General features: G+C 48.8%; 1 protein-coding gene across 1 annotated transcript in view; it reads left to right on the top strand.

The window, feature by feature from the left end:
- The window catches only part of FAM135B (family with sequence similarity 135 member B), a 275,652-nt gene extending 264,216 nt beyond the window's left edge, over nt 1-11,436 (top strand). The window contains exons 18-20 of the mRNA XM_004743599.2: nt 849-959; nt 2,283-2,396; nt 2,779-11,436. Of these exons, the coding sequence (XP_004743656.1) occupies nt 849-959; nt 2,283-2,396; nt 2,779-2,984 (431 nt within the window). The 3' untranslated portion in view covers nt 2,985-11,436. The remainder of the gene's footprint in view (nt 1-848; nt 960-2,282; nt 2,397-2,778) is intronic.
- The last annotated feature ends 10,383 nt before the right edge of the window (nt 11,437-21,819 follow it).

Raw genomic sequence — 21,819 nt, 5'->3', positions numbered from 1 at the left:
CGCTCCCACTCCCCGCCCGTCTCCCAGCCTCCTGCACTGCTGGGGGACACTGAGGGACACTGGGCTGCTTGCCTTCCCCACGGAGCGGGTCAGGTCTGTTCATCGGCCTTGATCTTATTTGAAGGACGTTAACTGAGGCGTTAACCGCAGCGCGTGGAAGGGCGTCCCTGTGCCTTCTCTCTGCCTCACGAACCAGGGACGCCACCGTCGGACAGACGCGTGACTGAAACCACATCTAACCTTTTCGTATTTATAATCATGTCTGCGTGTAAACACACGCAACACGACGAAAAGAACCGCATCATATTCACTTCCTTGCACTTTTGTCACACTCATTTTGTCGTGGGAGTGCAACGCCCGGCAGCATCGGTGCTGGCTTCACCAGGGTCAGGGACGGACTGTGAAGTGGAAGGTGCTTCGGGTTCTGTGTGCTACGAGCACCTGCAAGGGGCACTCATCGTACGGCTGTTTGGGCGGCTTCTTCAGATGTGTGGGAGGGGGTCAAAGGGGTCGAAGGGCACGAAGTGTCATCCTCAGGACCCCCGTCGCTTATCATTTAGCAGGATGATTTTATATCCCTGCCACAAACACGTTAGAGTTTTCCTCGGACTTCCCCAAAGTTTGCCCAAGCCCCTACTACTCTCTTATTTTAAAATTGGCTAAAAATCACAGTTCCACGTTGATCTCCCCCCAGTTATTTGATTGATTGATTGATTGATTGTTTTTCAGCATAACAGTATTCAATATTTTTGCACCACACCCACTGCTCCATGCAATCTCCCCAGTCATTTTTACTCTCTTTAGGTTTCATTATTGATTTTTGTTCTGTTTCATTTTGGTCCTTCTAGGCCTGTGGCTCATGCAGAAATTAAAGAAATCCGGGTCCCTTCTGCAGCTGACCTTCAGGGATAACGCTGATCTGCGCAAATGTTTCCTCTACCAACTAAGCCAGAAAACAGGTGCGTGCCTTCCTCCAGGGCATGCTGCTGCGGTCACGGTGTAAGCTGGAGGTCCAGCCCGGAGACCCAAACACTCCCCTCTTGCTCCGATGCACACAGGGAAGGGTAGAGTCAGGAGGTACTGCGTGCACAGAATCTTTAGCAAACAAAGGAGGCCTCCACCTACTCACGAACTCAGCCGCTCCCAAGAAGGGCGTCTCAGATGCCCCAAGGTGGGCATCGAGGTCATCTCCACACACGCACTGTGGCCTCTGCTTTCCGATAAGATTTCGATGCCCTCATCACACTTCCCAGGTCTATGTGCCTACTCACGGCTCCTCCCCAGATACAGACCCACCCACATAAAGAGCAGCTGAGCCCTGGCCACTTAAGTTAACAGTATGGGGGGAGGCAGGGGTCCTTCCTGGGCAGGGATGAAGTCACACCTTCACCCCACTGTGATGGGAAGTGCACACAGGTGTTGGAGACCCTGCCTGTGTCGTGGGGACGAGCAGAGCACAGCGGTGGTCTGAGTGTCAAGCCTCTGTCCCACGTCACCCCCTCCATCACCTGGTGAACACCACCCCCTGACATCTCAGCCCCTCTCTGAATGTGAGACCTCGGGCAAGTCCTTACCCAGTGTGTCTCTGGGCAAAGTTGAGCTTTCAGGATCCCCCCACAAGGAGAAGTGGAAGCTGGAGAGCAGTGTGGTCACCACAGAGATCTTGGGAGCTGGGGTGACCCCGCAGAATAGGGCGAGGGGCTGGTCTTCATGGCCCTGTCTCAGAGGCAGGCTGGACCCCCGCAGGTGGTCTTGGGAGGCTGGAGGTCCCACCGCGGTGCAGGGGCACAGGCTGAGGGCCCTGCAGGGAGAGGGCCTGGGGAGCCCTCTGCAGGTTCTGTCTGCAGGACTGGGCTGGGTCTGAGGACGCAGGAACACGCCGTGCCGTACAGCCCCTCTGTCTCCAGCTGCAGGCCGCGGTCGTCCAGCGGGGACAGGAGGTGTCCTGCAGTCAGGAGCTGTCCCCATTGTGGAGAAGGAGGAGCAGAGTCCTCTTTTCATTCCTTATGGGCTTCTTAGAGCTGCTCCCCCAGAAAGCCCCCTTTGTCCCCTGGGTGCTGCTCCCTACCTCTGTAGAGAAGCGCTTGCCCGTGTCTCTTCAGCTTCCATGGCCAAGGAGAACACAGCAGCCCCTGCTCTCTGAGACCAGACGCTGCAGGGCTGGGCCCATAGTGTCTCGGCCGGGGGGTCTTCCCGCCTTCCCCCTCTCTGTGCTCCGTGTGTGCACAGCGTGGGGGGTCTTGGGGGGACCCGGCAACAGGCACGCTCTTGGCTCCTTGCAGGTCTGCAGTATTTCAAAAACGTTGTGCTGGTGGCTTCTCCCCAAGATCGCTACGTGCCGTTTCATTCAGCCAGGATTGAAATGTGTAAAACTGCCCTCAAAGACAGACACACAGGTAAGACATAATAATAATAATATTTATTATTATAATATTATATATAATATAATATATTATTAATATAATAATTATTATATATTATAATTATTAATATAATAATTATTGTGTTATATTAATTATATATAATATAATATTATATATTAATAGTATTAATATTATGTTATATAATATATTATATAATAATTATAATATAACAATAATAATAATTATTATTATTGTTTTTCCCGAGTTTCTGATTTATAAAAACACACTCTGTGAGCTGGCCAGTGCCTACAAGGGCACACGGGACTGTCCGTGCCGCACACCCCGGGCTCTCCTGGTTTCCTTGGGGTCCCGCGGCCCCCTTCTGCCCCAGGTCACCTGCTCCTCCCTCCCCCAGGGCCGGTGTACGCGGAGATGATCGACAACCTTCTGCGTCCCCTGGTGGACGCCAAGGACTGCACCCTAGTCCGGCACAACGTGTTCCACGCTCTGCCCAACACTGCCAACGCTCTGATCGGCCGGGCCGCCCACATCGCCGTGCTGGACTCCGAGCTCTTCCTGGAGAAGTTCTTCCTGGTGGCGGGGCTCAGCTACTTCAAGTAGTGGCTGGGGCCGCCCGCGGAGGCTTTGTGACCCCTGAACGCTCTAGCTGAGACGTCCCTCGCAGCCCTTGGCCACTGCAGGGTCCCGAGGCCAGGAGGGTGGGGTGGGGACCGGCCGTTCCAGGTGCTTCCATCTTGGAGATTTGGGAAAGCTGAACCCGTCCACGGTAGTGTCACCTGACAAGAGGTTGTCCGAAGCTGTCCGGCTTCCTGGAGGGTCTTTCAAGATGCTTTCTAGGAGAAATATGACGAAATAAAGAAACAGAATCCTCGGAGTTGGTGAGCCCACCTTTTTCTCCCTCCGCTGGCTCACCGAGTCCGCTCCAGTCTCCCTAGATGTGCCCGGTATGTTCCTAGCTCATAGCTTTATCATTCTGATTCAATCCTGTGCATACAAGCATTTCAGAACTCAGGTGAACCTCCATGCGGAAGTGGGGCGTATATTCCTGTAGATACAACCCGTAATCGATTCCAACGTGCCACTTGTTCAAGACAGCGTGATGTCCACACGGTCATTCTCCCATGTTCCACCACCAGGGGCAAAGGAATGCTTTATGGACTTGAGTCCTAGTTCATGTATAGCAGTGGGAGGGGTGACGTAAGGTACAGGGGCAGAAAGGCGATGTTCTTGGAAAATGCAGGTCTGTGATGAAGAAAAGCAGCTAGAGGGAAGGCGGTGAGCTCCGCTGCCTCACCTGCCCCTCCAGACTGTCTCTGCAGAGCCCTGGCCCACAGATTATTTTTGTGAATGCTTCCATCTCTCTCTGTAATTGGGGAAAACAGACTCAGATTAAGGGTAACAGAGGGAGGCACTGAGACAGATGGACAGACAGGCGTGAAGCTCCTGCTGATATTCTTCCAAAGAAATGCTATATTAGCATTTGATGCAATTACAAAAAAAAAAAAATACAGATACAAACGCAACCATTAACATGGCCAGCGGCTTCTCCTCTTTGTGGAAGGACAGACATCTAAATGGAGGAGTGCTGGATGAAACCTCAGGGGAGCTCGAAGAAGGTGCTGGATATCTTTTACTAGAAATGTCTTCTTGCCTTAGGAAAATAAAGGGCTAGGAGAGGTCACCATTGATTAAGAAAAGAATAACAACAATAAATAGCAGGACAACAATGCAGTTAGAGAGGAGGACGTCAGCCCGATTGAGGACGCAGCTTAAACTGTTACTGGTAAGTCACTTAAGGGACGTTTTGAAAATGGCCAGGATATTTGATGGGGTCCCAAAGACTGAGTCCACTCTTGGCCTAAAGGAAGCCTGGAGAATCACCTGGTCACACGAAGGAAGGCGCGGACCAGGACAGGAGGGATGGCTAACACAGGAGACCCATCTTCCAGAAGCAGAAGCTCCTGTTTCTGCAAAACCACCTTCTCATGTGTTTCAGAAAGTCCTCTGAGACCAGATTCCTGGTCCCGGCGCCTGGACCGTGACCTTCAGTCACTAGTGCTATGGTCCTAAAACCCCGTAAATCTTGGCTTATCTGAGAATTGTAGTTCTCCCATGTTGACAGCATGACTTTGCCAAACACACGCAGACCACAAGAAACCAGTCCCGGAAGGCAGCTTCGTAGGACAGAGACCTGTGGGTTTCTCATGAAAGAAGGTGGGGGTAGATTTGAATGAGCCACGAAGGCAGACTCGCAGACAGTGGAGCAAGGGTTCCCCTGGGGGTCTCCTGTGAACTCTCGTTACGTCCTAGGCTTCACCCATATGGGATCAGTAAGTTCTGTGTGTATTTTTCCAAGTTCCCACCGGACAGAGACTGGGATAACCACAGGATAACAGAAGCGGAATCAGTTCCTGCACTAGAAGCCCACGTAGCTGTGTTTCCTGGTCTAGACGCGTGGTCAGGCTCCATGCTGGACCATATGTTTGTAGCGGGTTTTCCTTTAGGGCCCGTGAGGAGCCCTGCCCCTCCAATGAGAGCATTTCGTTTTGTGTTTCCGATACCCATCAGCAAAGTGTGTCATTCCCTGGTCACTCGCAAGACCGTGTAACGTGGTTCCAGAGCCAGGGTGAATCCAATGACCATCGTCTTTCCCACTACCCAGATGCCATTTTTAACTTCAATATGCTGTCTGGACATTGCGAGAACTCATGGCAATAAACGTCCGGCTGCATGGTGCACCCCTTTTTTTACAGGGGTGATCTGCTGTCTTTGTAAACCCTCTCTGGCCTCCGAGCATCTATTCTCTTGTGTAGAAAGTACGTATCTATACTGTAAATAAGAGTGTCCAGTGTTGCGTGTCATGCCTCATTTGAAAAGGCTTTTTTATGTCTCTTTCTAATGAAGTATATAGATATCTAATATATATATATATATATACATACATAAATATATATAATGTAAAACAGGGACATTATATTATTTATTATAAAAATTATAAACAAAATGCCTGCCAAGATAATGGTCTAGTATGTTTTCATTCTTAGCATCATTTTTGTTTTTTGTCTTTATGGATGTTCAGTTTCTCAGAAGTAGTTAGAGTAAAGTGGTCCTCCTAAGATACACTGGAATCTGTTGTTCACAAGCCGAATACAGCCAAGAAGTAGCTGGGAACCAAATGTCCCCTGGGCGGTCAAACTCATACCTCGATGGCAGGTTGAAGGCGCTGGAGCGCTCTGAGCCCGGGCGGCGGCTGGAGAGAGGGGAGGCTCCTGCTGGTGCCCGTGGTCCGCCGGTGTTTGCCAAGCAACTTCCCGTCATGCTGGGCGGGAGCTCAGGGATCCAAGGCACACGCCTGCCCTCCAGGAGCCCAAAGGAGAGGCAGCCTTGTGCTGAAGGAGGGTTTTGGTGAGGAAGTTCATTCATTCATTCATTCATTCATTCACTCAGCCAATCTGTATGGAGGGCCTGCTGTGCCAGGGATGTACAGGTCAGACTGAGCAGCTCGCAGTCTGGTCAAACCGGAGGGTGAAGGAGGTTGGCACCACCCAGGGGTAGGGATCAGAGTGTGCTCAGGGGAGGGACACCCAGCCTGCTCTGCAGATGCGTGGGGTCGGGAGAGGCCTCTGCAAGACAGGATGTCTATGCCCAGGGCCAAGTCAGGGTTGACCTGGTGAAGGTGGGTGACTGGGAACCCCAGACAGGGAACAGAATGACTATAAGAGGCTTGAGGAGGGAGAGCCAGACCTCCGGCACACTGGACAGACGGATGGAGACCGTGCTGGGGTCCAGAGCGACAGGGAAGAGGTGTGAGGGGTCAGCTGTCATGCGGGACTCTCTTCTCTTTCAGGAGGGGAGTCCCATCCTTCACACCAGTAGGGGAGTGTCCTTTCAGAAGCAGTGGTCTGGCAACCCCCTGCGACCACATCCTTCTCCCAGGGTAGCTTGTAGGACAGACCCGACCCTCCATCTGGTGGGAAGCCCAGGGCCACACGTGCCCACCCTCACTCACTTCCAATGACACCATACACGTGTTCTTCTGGCTTCTCACAGAGAAAAGCCGGAGCAAACAGCATCATATACACAGCCATAAAGAGGGAAGGACCCTTTGGTTAAAATCATTGCAGTTAGCTTGATTGTTACGATTTATTTTTCTTTCTGTGCATGGAAGCCATTGGGTGAGATGTCTACAGGGGTGCCTTGGGGTGACCGCATTACCTTCTCTTGATTTTGTGTATGTGGGCGAGAAACTGGTCCTCCGCTGAGAGCTGGGTGGTCTGCAACCCTCACACGTTGAAGTATCATGCTCAGAGCTACAGTCCCCCATGCAGACACGGATATTCTCACACAGCCGGCCATGAGCCGGGGCTCAGTCCCAGAGCCAGAGCCAGCAGGCAGACAGAAACACAGAAACCCACCCTGATGGAGAATGCATGAGAGCAGAAGGGAGCACGAAAGTCACAGGCATGGTGAGATGGCAAAGGTCAGGTTCGGAAGGAACCACAGAGGAGAGCTTGGGGTTTAGGGGTTCCAGCACAGTGTGCAAATGGGAAGGAACAAAACAAAATAGACATGGTAGCCTGTGACCCAGGTTGTCCTGTGATGAATAAAAGCATGTAAAAGTGCTAGGACAGGACAGAGTAGTCAGTGAGCCCTCATTTGTGTGAGATGGTAGCTCCTCTCCAAGACATGTCTATTGAGTTGAAAGTCTGCTCTTAGGTATTTGCAAGCCCCTCAACGCAATCATCAGTTCTCTTTTGCCTTGTGACATGTTTGGGTTTCATAGAATATCCTTCTGAGCATCAGCAATAACCAGGGAGGCTGTGCACAGCTGTACAGGTTGTGTAAAAAGCATGGCGATAACACATAGAGGAAGATTTGTGCTTGCTCACATTGTTCTGACAAGGTATCCGTCCCAGCACCCTTAGGGAGGACGTGTGTCAGTCTTTAATGGATAGAGCCAAGCACCATATGCCAAGATCTGAACCACTCTCATGTCTTTGTTTCCTTTTATTTTTATTTATTTATTTATTTCATTTGGTTATTCTTCCCACGCTTTATTGAGCACCTATTTTGTGCTTGGTCCTGGGCTAAAGAGTTCGTAACATAAATCACATAATCCTAAACACTGAAAGGATCTGGAAGGATAATACCATTTAATGTGTTATTTTTAACTGTTAGTTGTGAAACGAAATCCATGGGACCTCAGCTTCGTCAGAGGAACAACACCTGTTTAATCCAGACTCTGTCTGACGATGGGCGCTTTGAGCTTTGCTCTCCCAGCCTCTGCTAGAGGTTCCGATCTTGTGTCCCAAAACAGGAATGCGCTGCAGGGACCTGACAGGTCTTTCTGTGTCCCTTCCTCCATTCCTTGTACTTTACTTATTTATATATATTTTAGTTCTGTTACTTTTTCTTTACCTTTTCTGGCTTTGTCCATGGTACCTCAGCATTACCCATGACGCTACAGCTGTCTCAGTAGAAAACCATCAGAGACCTTCTCAAGGAAAGCTGATCCCTGCCACGTCTTTTCATGTGGAATGTTAGAAATACACTGTCCTTTCCGGGGGCTCCGCTCTGTACCCCAATTTTAATTTTAGAGGCTGGGGCCTCAGGACCTTCTGCCCCATGGAGGAATGTCCCCAGTATGTAGAACTGGAGTTCTGGACCAAATGGGAATGTGTGGATGCTGCTGGGTTCTGCTTTGTTTATCTCCAAACCAGGTTGCTCCCCGCTCTTTGCAAAGTACAGAATGTGTTTGTGTTTCCATTTCATGGAAGTGGTTATGATTATTTGGCTTTGAAACGGTCCTCAGACTCAAGCCTTCATGGTTCATCATGGATTCAGAGCTTGTGGAGACAAACCTCAGCTCTCATTTGCTTCTTTTTTAACCAGAGGAGGAGCAATGGTATAGAAACAGCACGCAGTTCTCGGCTTTGTTTGGCGAGGTCTTGGGCGTGGAAGATTTTCATTTCATCTTTAGAAGCTGCACAACAGGGGCGCCTGGGTGGCTCAGTAGGTTAGGAGTCAGACTCTCAACGGTGGCTCAGGTCGAGATCTCAGGGTGGTGAGATCGAGTCCCGCATCAGGCTGCTGGCTCACAGAGTCTGGTTGCGATTCTCTCTCTCCCTCTGCCCCTCCCCCCACTCACAGAGACCTGCTCTCTTTCCCCCCCACCTTCAAATAGATAAATACATCTTAAAAAAAAAAAAAAAGCCACACAGCGTACAAACGATGGGGGTACAAGGCAAGTAACTTGATGAAGGTCACACAGGTCCACAAAGGAGGAGTCAAGGTTTGACCCCAAGCCTCCATTTTCTCTGTTGGGCTATGATTCCTCCAACCTAGAGAAGCTCGTAAGTCATGAAAGTCACACGTCTTGTTCAAATCCATGCCAGCCTGTCTTCATCATCCAACCACAATCTCGTGAGCTTTCTGGTATAACACATTGCTAAGGAGCGACACCTTCGTAATCAGCAACCAGATGGCAGATGACCTAATTCCATGACAAAGGTGGTTTTAGAAACATGGTCAGGAAGCACGGTCTGGCCGCTGGCTGGCCGTCTACAAGCCCCAGTCACTGTGTCTCAATGCTCTCTGAGTCCTGCTAGCCCGACACCATTTCCACCAACCACGATGCCTCCCCTTGCACACTGCTCTAGAGGGTGTCCTCGTACACCTCCTGCCTCTTTCCGCTGCTCCCACATTGGAACATCCATCCAGGAATCAGTCCCTTGTGCCGTGGGCTTCGAGCACGTACTAAATGTTTTGTGGACCATACATTGTGGCTCAGGATGAGTCTGGCTCCCTGTCCTGCCACCAGAGACAAGTCTTCGTAGGGTTCCAGGAACCAGGCCTTTCTCACTGTAAGAAAGTTGTAAGTGTCCTCTAGGTCTCCCACATGCTCGTGTGTAGTTTCTGGAGAGCAGAAACCATGTGTACGTGATCCGTGTGCCCTGCTGCTCTCCCCAATGCCTGGGACAGAGTTGGGGAACAGTGAGTATTTTCTGGGACGGTCAGTTCCTTTTTGAAAGCTCACATGTTCTTCTCCAGGGTAGCTGATTGTGATGCAGGAAGGGTTTGACCTTGGTCCATGTTTCCCCTCTAACCTTCTGAGTCTGCCAGAGGGAAGTAGTTTCCTGAGATCAGAGATCATACTGGTAGGTGTTTAAGTGGGAAGAACCATGACATCTCCAGGGCGTGTTCTGAAACCAATGGGGATAGTGACAAGTTTCCTCAACTGTGAAATTGACTTGAATGTACTTTGAGAGGTAGTTGGGGGATGTAGAGATGAAAAAGGGAAAAAGACAGTGTCTGGAACAGTGCCTGTGTAGAGCAGGTGCTTGAAAACTTAGGGGGTGGTAACCTAGGAGTACTTTATGGCAAAAACTTGAGTATAGGGAATTTTCTTTGTAATAAACTGAGAAATGGTCTACACGGCTTCGAAGGGATTCGTACATGAGGACTTACGGGGGGATCACCTTGTACGAAGCTTCAGGCTTAAGCTTCCAGCATTCCGAATGTTCCACTGTGATTCCAGGAGCCACGGAACTGGAGTTTTTCAGGCTCGGTTTAGTGTATATTTGGATGATGTATGGAGTAAAGCTGTTTCCTTGCTTAAGGTATAGTCATTGAGAGTTAAGAAAAGGCAGGGACTTGACACCCAGCCAAGAACAATATTATATCCCCTTTAAGACGTATGGAAGTTTGAATTCTGTAAATGTCATTCAGAATCTTTTTATTGCATGGAACTGAAAAGATATCTTGAAATGTCTTTTAGCCCAAGGTTAAACTTATTGCATATGGAAAAATACCCTGCTTCATGCTTATCATTTGAGAAAGTTAAATAACCACCCAGGTACATCCAATAACCTATGCATATGTGTATGTCTTTGCTTGTTTTTTATTGTTATTATTTTTCTTCAAAAGAGAGCACCTCACTTTTTCTACCTACTGTCTTGTCTGTATGTATCTTAATATGAAAGTCTGTGATTTTAGCTTCCTTCCCCAATTTCTGTAACTTACTCTTGAATGCATTCCTTTTTCAAAGGTGTTTTTAGTCTCTGCCTGGTTCTATGCGAAGCATGAGTGGCCATAGAAATTTATCACACAAGACCCTGCCTTCAAGGATTTATAATCTAGTTGGGGGCTTGGATACACACACAAGTAGAAGGATATTCACATACATAAAATAATGAATCAAGAGAATAGGTGGGAAACACTGAGAATATCATCATCCCAGTACCACTGAAACCAATCACCCTGGCATCGGGTGTGGACATCCCTTCAGGGTCTGGAAGCAAAACCAGCCCAGGGGAGAGCCCACAGTGATGTCAGCCATACCTCTCAGGCAGGATCTCAAATCATTTTTGGGGCTACGCTTTCCAGATCAGAGTCAAGTTAGGAAAGTTCCAAAAGGAGGAGCTGAATGTGGCCAATTACAGAGCAGTCTCAAAAAAAAAAAAAAAAAAAAAAAAAAACCCACCACACACCTGAGAGATGTGTGTCCTCCACAGTCATTGGCTGCCCCATGACTAGTCTCACTTACTTCTTTTCAAATTGACAGACCCACGTAGAGGATCAAATAAATAAAAGGCACGGCGGTAGGTGCCTGCCAGCATTGCACACTCAGATCTGACCCCGAGAGCCAGCCTGTGGCTTGAGTCCATTATCAGACAGCACGGGGTTCCAGAATTTATTTTATTTTATCCCCGTCTTCTTTGATTTTCAAACATGACCTCCTACATTGTAGACGATGGAGAGAGGCAGGGTCTTTCGCATGGTCCCTTTCTCAGAAAAAGAACTTGAATGTACAGCTTGATGCCACTGTGAATTCCCAATGTATCTCTCTTCTGGTGACAACATCTGTGTACGAAGATCACCACCTCCGGCACAGCTTGCGCACTGTCTGCAGAACAATGATAGGAATAACCAGTCGATAGTGCCGATACGATTCTACTATTTTTCTACATCTGCTCTTTGGTTGGCATTTTGTGTAGCTTGTGATGTGCATAAATGATCAACAGCAACAGTAATAAACTCCTTTGACTTTCTTTCGCCAGGAACTTGTGTTTATGGGATGCTCAGTGGCCACTCACTGGGGATTGTACTTAGGGCTGAAGGGATTCTTTCTCCGTGTGACGAGAGGACATCAGGGCCATGGCGGTTATTGCTGGGATCCGCCCTGTAGGGAAGCCTTCGGATATCCCGGGGTGGCCGAACAGAGCAGGGAGGGAACTCCAAGTGGACCCCTGGGAGGATGGGGTCTGGGAATGGGCAGGGACCCAGTGGGGTCTGGGAGTGGGAGGGGTCATTCAGGGAATGGGCCCCTGGGGTCTTCATCCCTATATTCAAGGCTCCCCAATCACCTGGACTTTCTAACAATCAGAGCTGCTCATTCACGATGTCTCTGGGGTGACGTATTCTCAGTCTCTGCACAGAGCTTGGTTGAGCCATCTAGAGGACGCTGTCAGAGGGAGGGTCCATTGTTTCCTGTGGTCCTGAAGGGTTGGCCATGACGAGTCCGCACCCAGGACCCGATTCTAGTAGGGACCGCCCCTGACTACAGCTCCTGCCAGAAGGGAGGCCTCTGGGCAGTTCTGTGGTTGGTGTGGCCCGGGGTCCATATCACCTGACCCTACGCCACCGGCCACAACTCATGGGGCTGGGGATGGATGAAGGAGCAAGGAAAGAGCTTCCTTAGACCGGCAGACAGCCGGAACAGGTGTGGAGAAAACGAGCCTGACCCATAAAGGTATCTCTGGAGCCTCAACTGGAGAATGGAGTGAGCATCAGGCCTTTGCAGTAGGAGAGGAAACCACCTGCTGAGGCTGCATTACCATGAACGGGGCACTAACGGGAGGTTGCTGTACACGGAGAGTACCCCAAGGTGACCAGCCCCTGCACCTGCAGTGGGTCCCTAACTCCAGTCTCTATGGGGTTGGGAGAAGAAACCAGGGTCCTGGGATTCCCAGGCAGCACCAAGGATTCTGCAACCAAACGAAGGTCGGGACCTCTGGAGGAGGAACGTTCAAACACATGTGACTGAGATCAAAAACACACTCTTCCCAAGTTTATGTTCTGTGTGTTTTTACATGTTCTTTACATCCGTGGTTCCAGTCAAACCCGTGCAATACAGAGAGCAGATAAGATTGGCCCCCAATTAAGCAGAAAGACACCAAGACTCCGGGAGGCTTATGAAATTCACCCTCTGTGTCCATGATCATCAGTGATGAGGGCAAGACTTCCATCCCGCTCTGATTTTATGCAAACATTTAAAAAGTTCCTGGAACCTGAATGTGTTGGGAGAGGGTGATTACAGACTTCATGGGGCTAACTCTCTCCTAGGGGACCTTCACCAGGCTCCGGAAAGCAGGACTAGAGGGTTGCAGATTCTCAGGTACAGAGTTCGAGTGTTTGACCAGAATTATGTCACTAACAAATACAACACACAACATCCCTTCCCTAGTCCCCGCTCCCGGGTCTGCTTGTACATTCCATCACATTTCAGGGGCGATGTAGCTGAAGACACTGTTGCGGGGAGGGCTGCTGTCTGGGAAATGCACCTAGTGGAGAGGAGGAAAGCAGTGAATCTTGAGGGAGAGAGAGGAGGGTACCCAGATGCGGGATTAATAGGACACAGAAGTGGGAGACAGTTTGAACCAATTTCTCCACATGCCTCAGGTTTCAATTTCAGAGCTCCTTGGTCACTGTACAAATGTGACTGTGGGGTAATGTGCATGGGTAGCCAGGGACAAGAGCGTCCACCAGACACCCCCGGGGTTTCAGACAGCAGACCAGGCACTTTCTTAACCCTCAGAGCCCGTGTTACTGTCCATGTGTCACGGCTGGGGAGACCGGCTAAGCAACACACTTGGGTTCACACTGGGACTTGGAAGGGGTCTCTCCAGGGCTTCGTCTCCACCTCATAGTAGCCCATGAGACCTTGCTACATCTGGCCCCTTGCAATTCTGCTGCCTATCTGCTTCCCACCCCTGCGCACCTCCTCCTTCGAGGCGTATTCCCTCCTGTCTAGGCTCACGGGCTGCTTTGCTGTTGCTTCCAGCTGACACACTGTCCCAGGCCATGCCCCGGCCGCTCACTCCTTCTGAGTCCCGCTCCTTCCCTTCCTTCTGGCTTTTACTGCAATGTCGCCCTGTTAGTGATGCTTTCCCTGTCCACCTGCTCTGCCTCCAGACCCTGCACAGTCCACGTCCTGCCCCACATTTTCTCCTGGGCACTTATGCACCATCAAAGGTGCTACCTGTCTTCTGTATTTATCTTATTTATTGTCTTTCCTCACTGAAATGTCAGCTCCGTGAAGGAGGGATTCCTTTTTTGCTTTCTGCCCGGCTTCCAACTTCTGATTCCCACTACCTGGGCACATGGTGCAGCTTTAATAAAAAGTGTGATGAGTGAATGAAGGAAGGAATAAATGAGCATTTGAACACCTAACCTTGGGCTAACCAAGGCCCATGCTGCGGCCCTTTGGGTGACGGCCTCTCTGGGTGCCTTTCACCAACTGTGTCCCCCCAGCACCTGGGTCCTCTCCAGCATTCTCCTATTATCTCCCTCTCTTCCATGGGGGAAATAGCCCAGCTAGGGCTGGGGGAAGACCCTCCCCCCAGCTCACCTCACACACTGGCCGGAGGCTGGCCAGAGGCAGAGACAGATCTACACAGTCTGCAGAGGGCACCCAGAGACCAGCAAATGGGGAGCCCGTTGAGACTTGGAGGTTCCGCTCCTGGTTGCACAAGCTGCCCTAGAATCTGAGCAAGAAGGAAGAATGGAATTTATTTTGGGGAACAAGAAAGGAACATAGAAGTCAGGAAGCTAGCATCAGGGAAGGCAGTATGACTTTTTAGGATTTGGGGCTAGGATTAACCCAATGAATTTATCGCAGTTCAATTCACACAGGATTGAGGCATGCCGGGCTTAGACACGGAGCCAGGAAAAGACATCCATGTAAAAGACAGGCGGCTCTCCTAACTGAGCCAACCAACTGTTTGGTGATGAGCTAGAAAGTTGCCTTCTCCAACAGAGGTGCCCCAATTCCCCCCTGAAAGATGGCATTTGCTACTTTCATTTCAGAGGAAACTTCTGCCTCTTGCAGGGCAAAAGAAATCCTTGGGGGAATGAATGACAGGGACCAGTCATGCTCTGGTTTCACTAATTTTTATTGAAATAAACAACGTTCCAGGCTCTGTTTCAAGCCCCTGAGAGAATCATGTGCCAAAGCCGGCAAGATGCCTGCCTTCGTGTCGCCTCCTACAGAGGAAGCCGACAATGAGAGTTAACGTAATAGATGAGGAAACATGGTATTCATATTACCGCCTTCTTCAGAAACTTCCCCAAGGCTCGGAAATGGAATTATTTTTCCTCTTCTTTCCTTGTTTTTTTTTTTTTTTTTGCCTCTCTCTGAGGGCACATCTTGTCATATAATAACATTACTGATTATTTATAACTGTTATTGCTAAAATAATTAATAATACTATTAATGCCTGCTTATATTATTGAGAGTTTGGCTCCCCTCCTGCAGATTGGAAACTTCTAGAAGGAATGGCCGCTGGACATGTCAAAGAGAAGTGAAGCATGGATCGGCCTTTCTAGGTTTCTAGTTCCTCGTCCGTCGGACAGCAGCAGTAACCTGCATATTCCACATAGTTCCGAAGACTGCAGGGGAACCATGACCTTGGCCCCATGACGTTCTCCTTGTTCTTCAGTTGTCTCTCTGGGGCCCCTGCTGATCTGACCCCCATGAGAGCAGATGAGGAGCCAAGTCTTCTCAATCTAGCTGCTCCCAAGATGCCAGAGCATGGGTGGGACAGAGGGGGCTCAGCCTGGCTCAGGGGACAAACATCCTACCTAAAGCAGCTCCCTCCTCTCTCCTTCCTGGACCTCAGCTCCTACAGACAATTTGTACCATTCTCTTTTCCACTGAAACAAATGTTTAAATTAAGGAAAATTCATCCCCCTAAATCTAACTCCCTCACACCTCTATTTTCTCCCCCATAAAAAGACACCAAACCAAACTAAACTAAATTAAATGTCATTTAAATATCAAAGACAGCTTCAGGGTAACCCAGCTGCACAAGAGCTGAATAAGATCTCTTGGCTCAACATTCTATTAGAGCCATGGCAGGAAAAGCACCAGCTCTGTGGTCCTACAGTGCTGTAAAAGAAAGACATAAGGTCATCCCTTCCCTGACTCATCCCCCTGTGTTCCACCCTACGTAAACCAGGCTCCATCTGCAGGGATAGGACTGCTCTGCTTTGCAAGGACACTTTCTAAACTCCCGCCATGGCCATCCCCTACTCATGCTCATTTCTAGAATCTTTGCTCGTGTTAAGTATTGCTGACATTCTTGCCTCTTGAGGGAGTCTGTAAATATTAGGGCTTCCTTCTTACTGTCCCATTATTCACATAGAGGGATAAACTTAGATCCAAGGATAATCTAACGTGATACGATGCGCAACATGCTCTAGGGACACAGAGGCATAAAAGATCAATGACGCCAAGGGCAGCTGAGGGTGCGGGAGTTCACAGTGAGGATGAGGTATGTCTGGGGCAAGAATGAAGATGCAGAGGTTTTCAGATGGAGGATGGAGGGGGTGGGTGCAGTCACAGCAAATGGTTTGTGCAAAGCCTCAGGTGTGGGGGTCCATGTCCAGGCACTGAAGACGGCCGCCGTGCAACAAGAAATGGGAAGGGCTTGGGGCCAGTGCTGGTTGAAGGTGAGACCTGAAGAGCCTCAGGATACAGTGTTCTGAATAGGGATGTGGGAGCACATGCATACAGTGCACAACAGAGGAACCACGCTTGTGCAAAAAAAAAAAAAAAGAAAGAAAGAAATGCTTGCTATTTGGACTCCTATGTGACTCAGTCAGTGAAGCATCTGCCTTCAGCCAAGGTCATGGTTCCAGAGTCCCAGGATCAAGCCCCACAATGGGCTCACTGCTCAGGGAGTCTGTTTCTCCCCTTTACTCCCCCACCCAACTTGTGTTCTCTTTCTCTCTCTCTAATGCTCTCTCTCTCTCTCAAATAAATAAATAAATAAATAAATAAAATATTTAAACAAATCCTTGGCATTGAATTATTCTAAGTAGCACCGCAAAGCGAAGCCAGAAGTTGAACACAAGCTGCACCGTCTAGACCAGTGCTCACCATTGAGGGCACGTCCATCAAGGTGACGTGTGCTGGGTCAGTGCTGGCGGCCCCTGGAGCAGGTGGATTTCCAGGAAACTTGGCATATCTCTGAGAACATCCATAACCTAGTTTGTGATATTTTTCTTGCATGTGTATTTTTAAGTGATATTAATTGTGCTAATGAATATCATTATGTGCAGAGAATTTTGCCAAATACCTTGCATGTGATGCAGTGTGATTCCCTGAACGTCTGGCTGGCTGGCAATGGCCTTAGGCTGACTGACCTGGCAAAGGCAGTGGGATGCCATAGTCCCAGGAGGGAAGCTTCTTGCATGCAATTGCTGGGGGAGAGCCTCCCCAGCCAGCCGGCCCACATACTTTTTTTTTAAAAATTAAATTAATTTACTTATTTTCAGAAAAACAGTATTCATTATTTTTTCACCACACCCAGTGCTCCATGCAATCCGTGCCCTCTATAATAGCCACCACCTGGTATCCCAACCTCCCACCCCCCGCCCCTTCAAACCCCTCAGATTGTTTTTCAGAGTCCATAGTCTCTCATGATTCACCTCTCCTTCCAATTTCCCCCAACTCCCTTCTCCTCTCTAACTCCCCATGTCCTCCATGCTATTTGTTATGCTCCACAAATAAGTGAAACCATATGATAATTGACTCTCTCTACTTGACTTATTTCACTCAGCATAATCTCCTCCAATACCCGTCCACGTTGCTACAAAAGTTGGGTATTCATCCTTTCTGATGGAGCCATAATACTCCATAGTGTATATGGACCACATCTTCCTTATCCATTTGTCCATTGAAGGGCATCTTGGTTCTTTCCATAGTTTGGTGACCGTGGCCATTGCTGCTATAAACATTGGGGCACAGATGGCCCTTCTTTCCACGACATCTATATCTTTGGGGTAAATACCCAGTAGTGCAATTGCAGGGTCATAGGGAAGTTCTATTTTTAATTTCTTGAGGAATCTCCACACTGCTCTCCAAAGAGACTGCACCAACTTGCATTCCCACATACTGTTTTAAAGGTTGAGACTCAGGTACTTTCAGTGCAAAGACATTTAGCTTGCCTAAAGTGGACACAGATAGTGTGTGAGCTCATTGGTTTGAGAGGGCATACTCCACTTTTCCTCCACTTACCCTCATATAACAGAACTTTGCTTCTGTGCTGGCAGGCCCCCTTGGGCAGTAGAGTTTTCTATGGCACCTGCTTATTGCTCTCCTGGTTTTGTTTTTGTTTCTGTTTCTGTTTTCCAACTAGACACAGGCATTATGCCATTTAAACTCAAAACTCCATGAAATATGAATGGATATTATTCCCATTTTATTGATGATGAGATGGAAACTCAGAGTTCAACTTGCCAGCAACACACAGCTGGTTGGGGAGCGAGGGTGCCAGGAATCCACCACAGGGCATCTGGGAGCAAAGTCTATGCTCTTAAAAACCACACTGCTGGAATCACTTCAACTTCTCTTTTTCTTGTCCCTATTCTATGGTAAGTAAAGGTTCTGACATCTGTCAGATGGTGGATTGGGAGACCAGTGGAATAACCATGGACCGAGGCACCTGCTGACTAGTGTTTCTAAAAGTGCCAAGAATCAGCTAAGGTGATCCCAGGCTCCAGCGGTCTTGGCCACATGGAACCCAGTTCCTCTTTCCTTATGATACAGAGGCATCAGTACCTTCAGAACCAAGAGATTCTCTTAAAAGCAACTGTTCAATTACCTTACTTCACAATCAAGAAAATTGAGATGATGGAAGAGCACCTCATTTGCTCCAGGCTACACAGTGTGACCCCCTGGCCGGGGTGCCAGCAACCAGGAGGCCTGTCCCAGGCCCGTGCTGGCCCCATGGCCACCTGAGTTTCTGAGTGTCTGTGGGAGGTGCGCCCTGACCCTACCAAGCCTAAAGGCACACTCACTCAGTTGCTTCTCCGTCGGTGGGCGATGCCATGGTAGGGCAGGGGTTGCCATTGTGAGCTCCCTGTCCCAAATGTCCTTGCCTCTCTCCTGCCCCTTAAAAAAATGTTCATACGGTTGAAAATGAAAGAGTGGTTTTCTCTCATATTTCAACTATGAGGGTGCTCTGAGCCCTTTTACTGTGAGACTGGTTGTTGGATGAATTCTCATTAAGCCCTGGGCTTATAGGTTGAATACCAATATTTGCTTTCTGGTTTCATATTATCTTGAATCCTTCCAATATTATATTTTTCAATAAATTAATTGGACCTTTCCAATAAATTAAATGGAAAAGGCTTTGGGCCATGTTCTCTTCTTCATGCCTTTTTCCAGTCATCTGTGGCGACAGGGCCCATAGTGGCCTGTCCTCTTGGATGGAGGGACGATAATTAGAAATGAATCAGAGTAATTGAAAATGGATATTGGGCTCAGAGCACCATAGGGGGAAAAAAAAAAATCTGCCCTTGCATTTGTAAAAAGCTCATTTCACAGATTCATCTTTTAAAAACACAAACGTGGTGTGTCTAACACCCTTCAGTGGTTCCCCACTGTTCTTAGGGCAAAAGCGAAATTTCTTACAAGACCTGGCCTGATCCAGTCTGCTCTGAACCCTGCCTCTTTTGCTCATCATTAAATCTCCAGAACCCGGTTCAGGGCCTGGATGGTGGAGCTTCCGAACTGCTCCCTATCCTTCGCTCCCCCACCACGTGCCGAGAACCTACTTTGGGTGGACACCAAGGATGGTGGGGGGCACTAGCTCCCCTGGGCTTGCCTCAGTCTCGTGTACAGCTGCTGGAGAAGAATCTGGGACTTCCAGAAGGGAGCTCAGTGGACACTCTTCCCAGCACAACACGGTCACTGGTAAAAATCAGACAGAAAACAATCATTCAAAGTGTCCAAGCAAAAACTGTCCTGGGTTAAGTTAAACAGGGAAGTTAGCCTTCCGTCCACGCTACTGCAAAAGGGACAGACCAGAGATCAGTGGAGCTGACGCTGGGACAGAGGACATTGGGCCGTCTGTGCTTGCTGACTGGTTTTGTCCAAAAGAAAGTAAGGTTTCCCCTAGGTGAGGACAGGAGGTAGTGTGAGAGCGTGGGGTGAGGTGTCCCCACAGTTAGGCTCCTAAACTCTGGTCACTATCTTCTCTGATGATTACGTTGCAAAGGGGAGTTTCCAGGTCCCGAGAAAGACGTTCCTGGGCTATGAAACTGGCAAAAAGACTTTTAAGAAGATGTGCATCTCAAAGGCGCAGAGACAGGATTTACGACTGCATGTTTTTCAAGGGAAAAAAAAAAAACAAAAAAACAAAAACAAATAGATCTAAGGAAAGGGAGTTCAGGAGCCCAGAGATGGGAAGTCTGTCCCAAGTTCAGTCCAACTGAAGGGAATGGAAAGGCCTTCTTGTCGAAAGTTTCTGAAAACTGTCCTCAGGGCATACAGAAATGGAGAACTGCTGCTTCAAGAAAACGCATCACGTCTCAGTAAGAACAGCGGACGTCTGTAGCATTTGAGACACGGTCTGGTTTGCGGTCTCCTCCCCCGTTCCATGTGACAGAAGCTCTCTCCTGAGGACATGCTTCCAGGAATGGGGGGGGGGGCGCTCCCTCTCCCCAGCTCCCAGTCTGGGGCTAAGCCCAGAAGGGCAGGCTGCTGACCTTTCTTGTCTCTATCCCATCAGTTCTATGATCAGAAACTCTATTCTAGGCAGGCAAAGCTGGGGATGGGGTCTCTGTTCTCCCATCCAGCTCCCACTTCTGTGTAGAAGTCCTACTCCAGGCGTAGAGACCCATGGCTACCGGTGCCAGTTTGCTTCTATCCCAGCTCGCTTATGGGAAGGCGGCATGCGAGAAAGGGTGAGCCAAGACCAGGAGCTGCCATGATACCCCCCGCCCCCCAACATCCTGCCCCCTCATACAGTACGATTGTCACTCCAGGAAACCACACGTCCTCGTCCCCACTCCTGGTGCTCTGGTGCAGGGGATCTTCCTGGGAGGAAAGAAGTCAGAAGGAAAAAGAGCTCTCTAGCTCTGCCTGCCCGAAGGACTGGCTGTATTTGGATCTCAGAGTGGAGCTCTCTGCGTCCAAGAGTGTTGTTGAGAATGGTCAGCGAGAGCTCTCTCCCATAAACACCTGCCAGCCATATGTCTAGGTAAAGAGCCAACCCTCTCCCCTCCTTTGTTTTCCAGACCTTAGTCATCTTTTGTCCCCTGTATTTATTTTCTGCCAACACTGACAATCATATGGTTTTTTTTTGCCAGCTTCATGGAAGTGTAATTAACAAAACTGTAATGTATTTAAAATGTACAACATGACTATTTACTAAATTTACAAATTAACAAAATGGTAAGGTATTTAAAACGTACAGCATGACCATTTGATAGGCAGAACATCCTCCTCCAATTTAATGCCCGCATCCGTCACTCCACATACTTACGTGTTTTGGGGAGTGAAAATCTGTAAGTTCTACTATCCTACCAATTTCGATGATGTAACGCGGTGTTATCAACTATAGTCACAATGTTATACATTAGGTCCTTAGGACTTACTCACCTTATACCTGCAAGTCTATATCCTTTTACCGGTCTCCTTATCTCCCCCAACCCCTAGATCCTGGTAACCACCGTCCTGGCCTATGTATCTAGGAGGTTTTTGTTTTTGTTTTTTAAGATTCCACATATAAGGGATACCGTGTAGTATCTGTCTTTCTCTGTCTGACTTATTTCACTTAGCATAATGCCCTCTAGTTCTATCTATGTTTTGCAAATGGCAGGATTTCCTTCTTTTTTAAGGCGGGATACTATTCCACTGCATGCCTAGACTCCACATTTTCTTCATCCATTCCTCCATGACGGACACTGAGGTTGTCTCTGTACCTTGGCCACTGTGACTACGGCTGCCGTGAACACCTTTGAAAAAGAGATTTTGTTTCCTTCGGATATATACCCGGCCGTGGGATTGCTGATCATGTGCTAGTTCCAATTTTAATTTCTTGGGGAACCTCCACAGTGTTTTCCACAGTGACTATAACAGTTCGTCCCCCCCCCGACAGAGCAGGAGTTCTGTTACTCCACGTCGTCGCCAACCCTTGTTACCACGTGTGGTTTTGACGCTAGCCGTCCTAACCCGTGTGAGCTGATGCCCCACTGCGGTTTGATTGGCATCTTTCTGATGGTGAGTCATGTGGAGCACCGCTTCAGGTGCCTTCTGACCATCTGTATGTCTCCTTTGGAAAAAATGCCCACTTATATCCTTTGCTCCTTTTTAATATGGATTTAAAAACATTTTTTTGTTCACTGTCTCTCTCCTCCAAGTAGA

The sequence above is a fragment of the Mustela putorius genome, unplaced genomic scaffold (assembly GCF_011764305.1).
Source record: "Mustela putorius furo isolate JIRA1106 unplaced genomic scaffold, ASM1176430v1.1 tig00000228_pilon_pilon_pilon, whole genome shotgun sequence".
NCBI classification, from domain to species: domain Eukaryota; kingdom Metazoa; phylum Chordata; class Mammalia; order Carnivora; family Mustelidae; genus Mustela; species Mustela putorius.
Note: the sequence above shows the minus strand (reverse complement) of the source record. Positions and strands in the feature narration are given on the sequence as shown.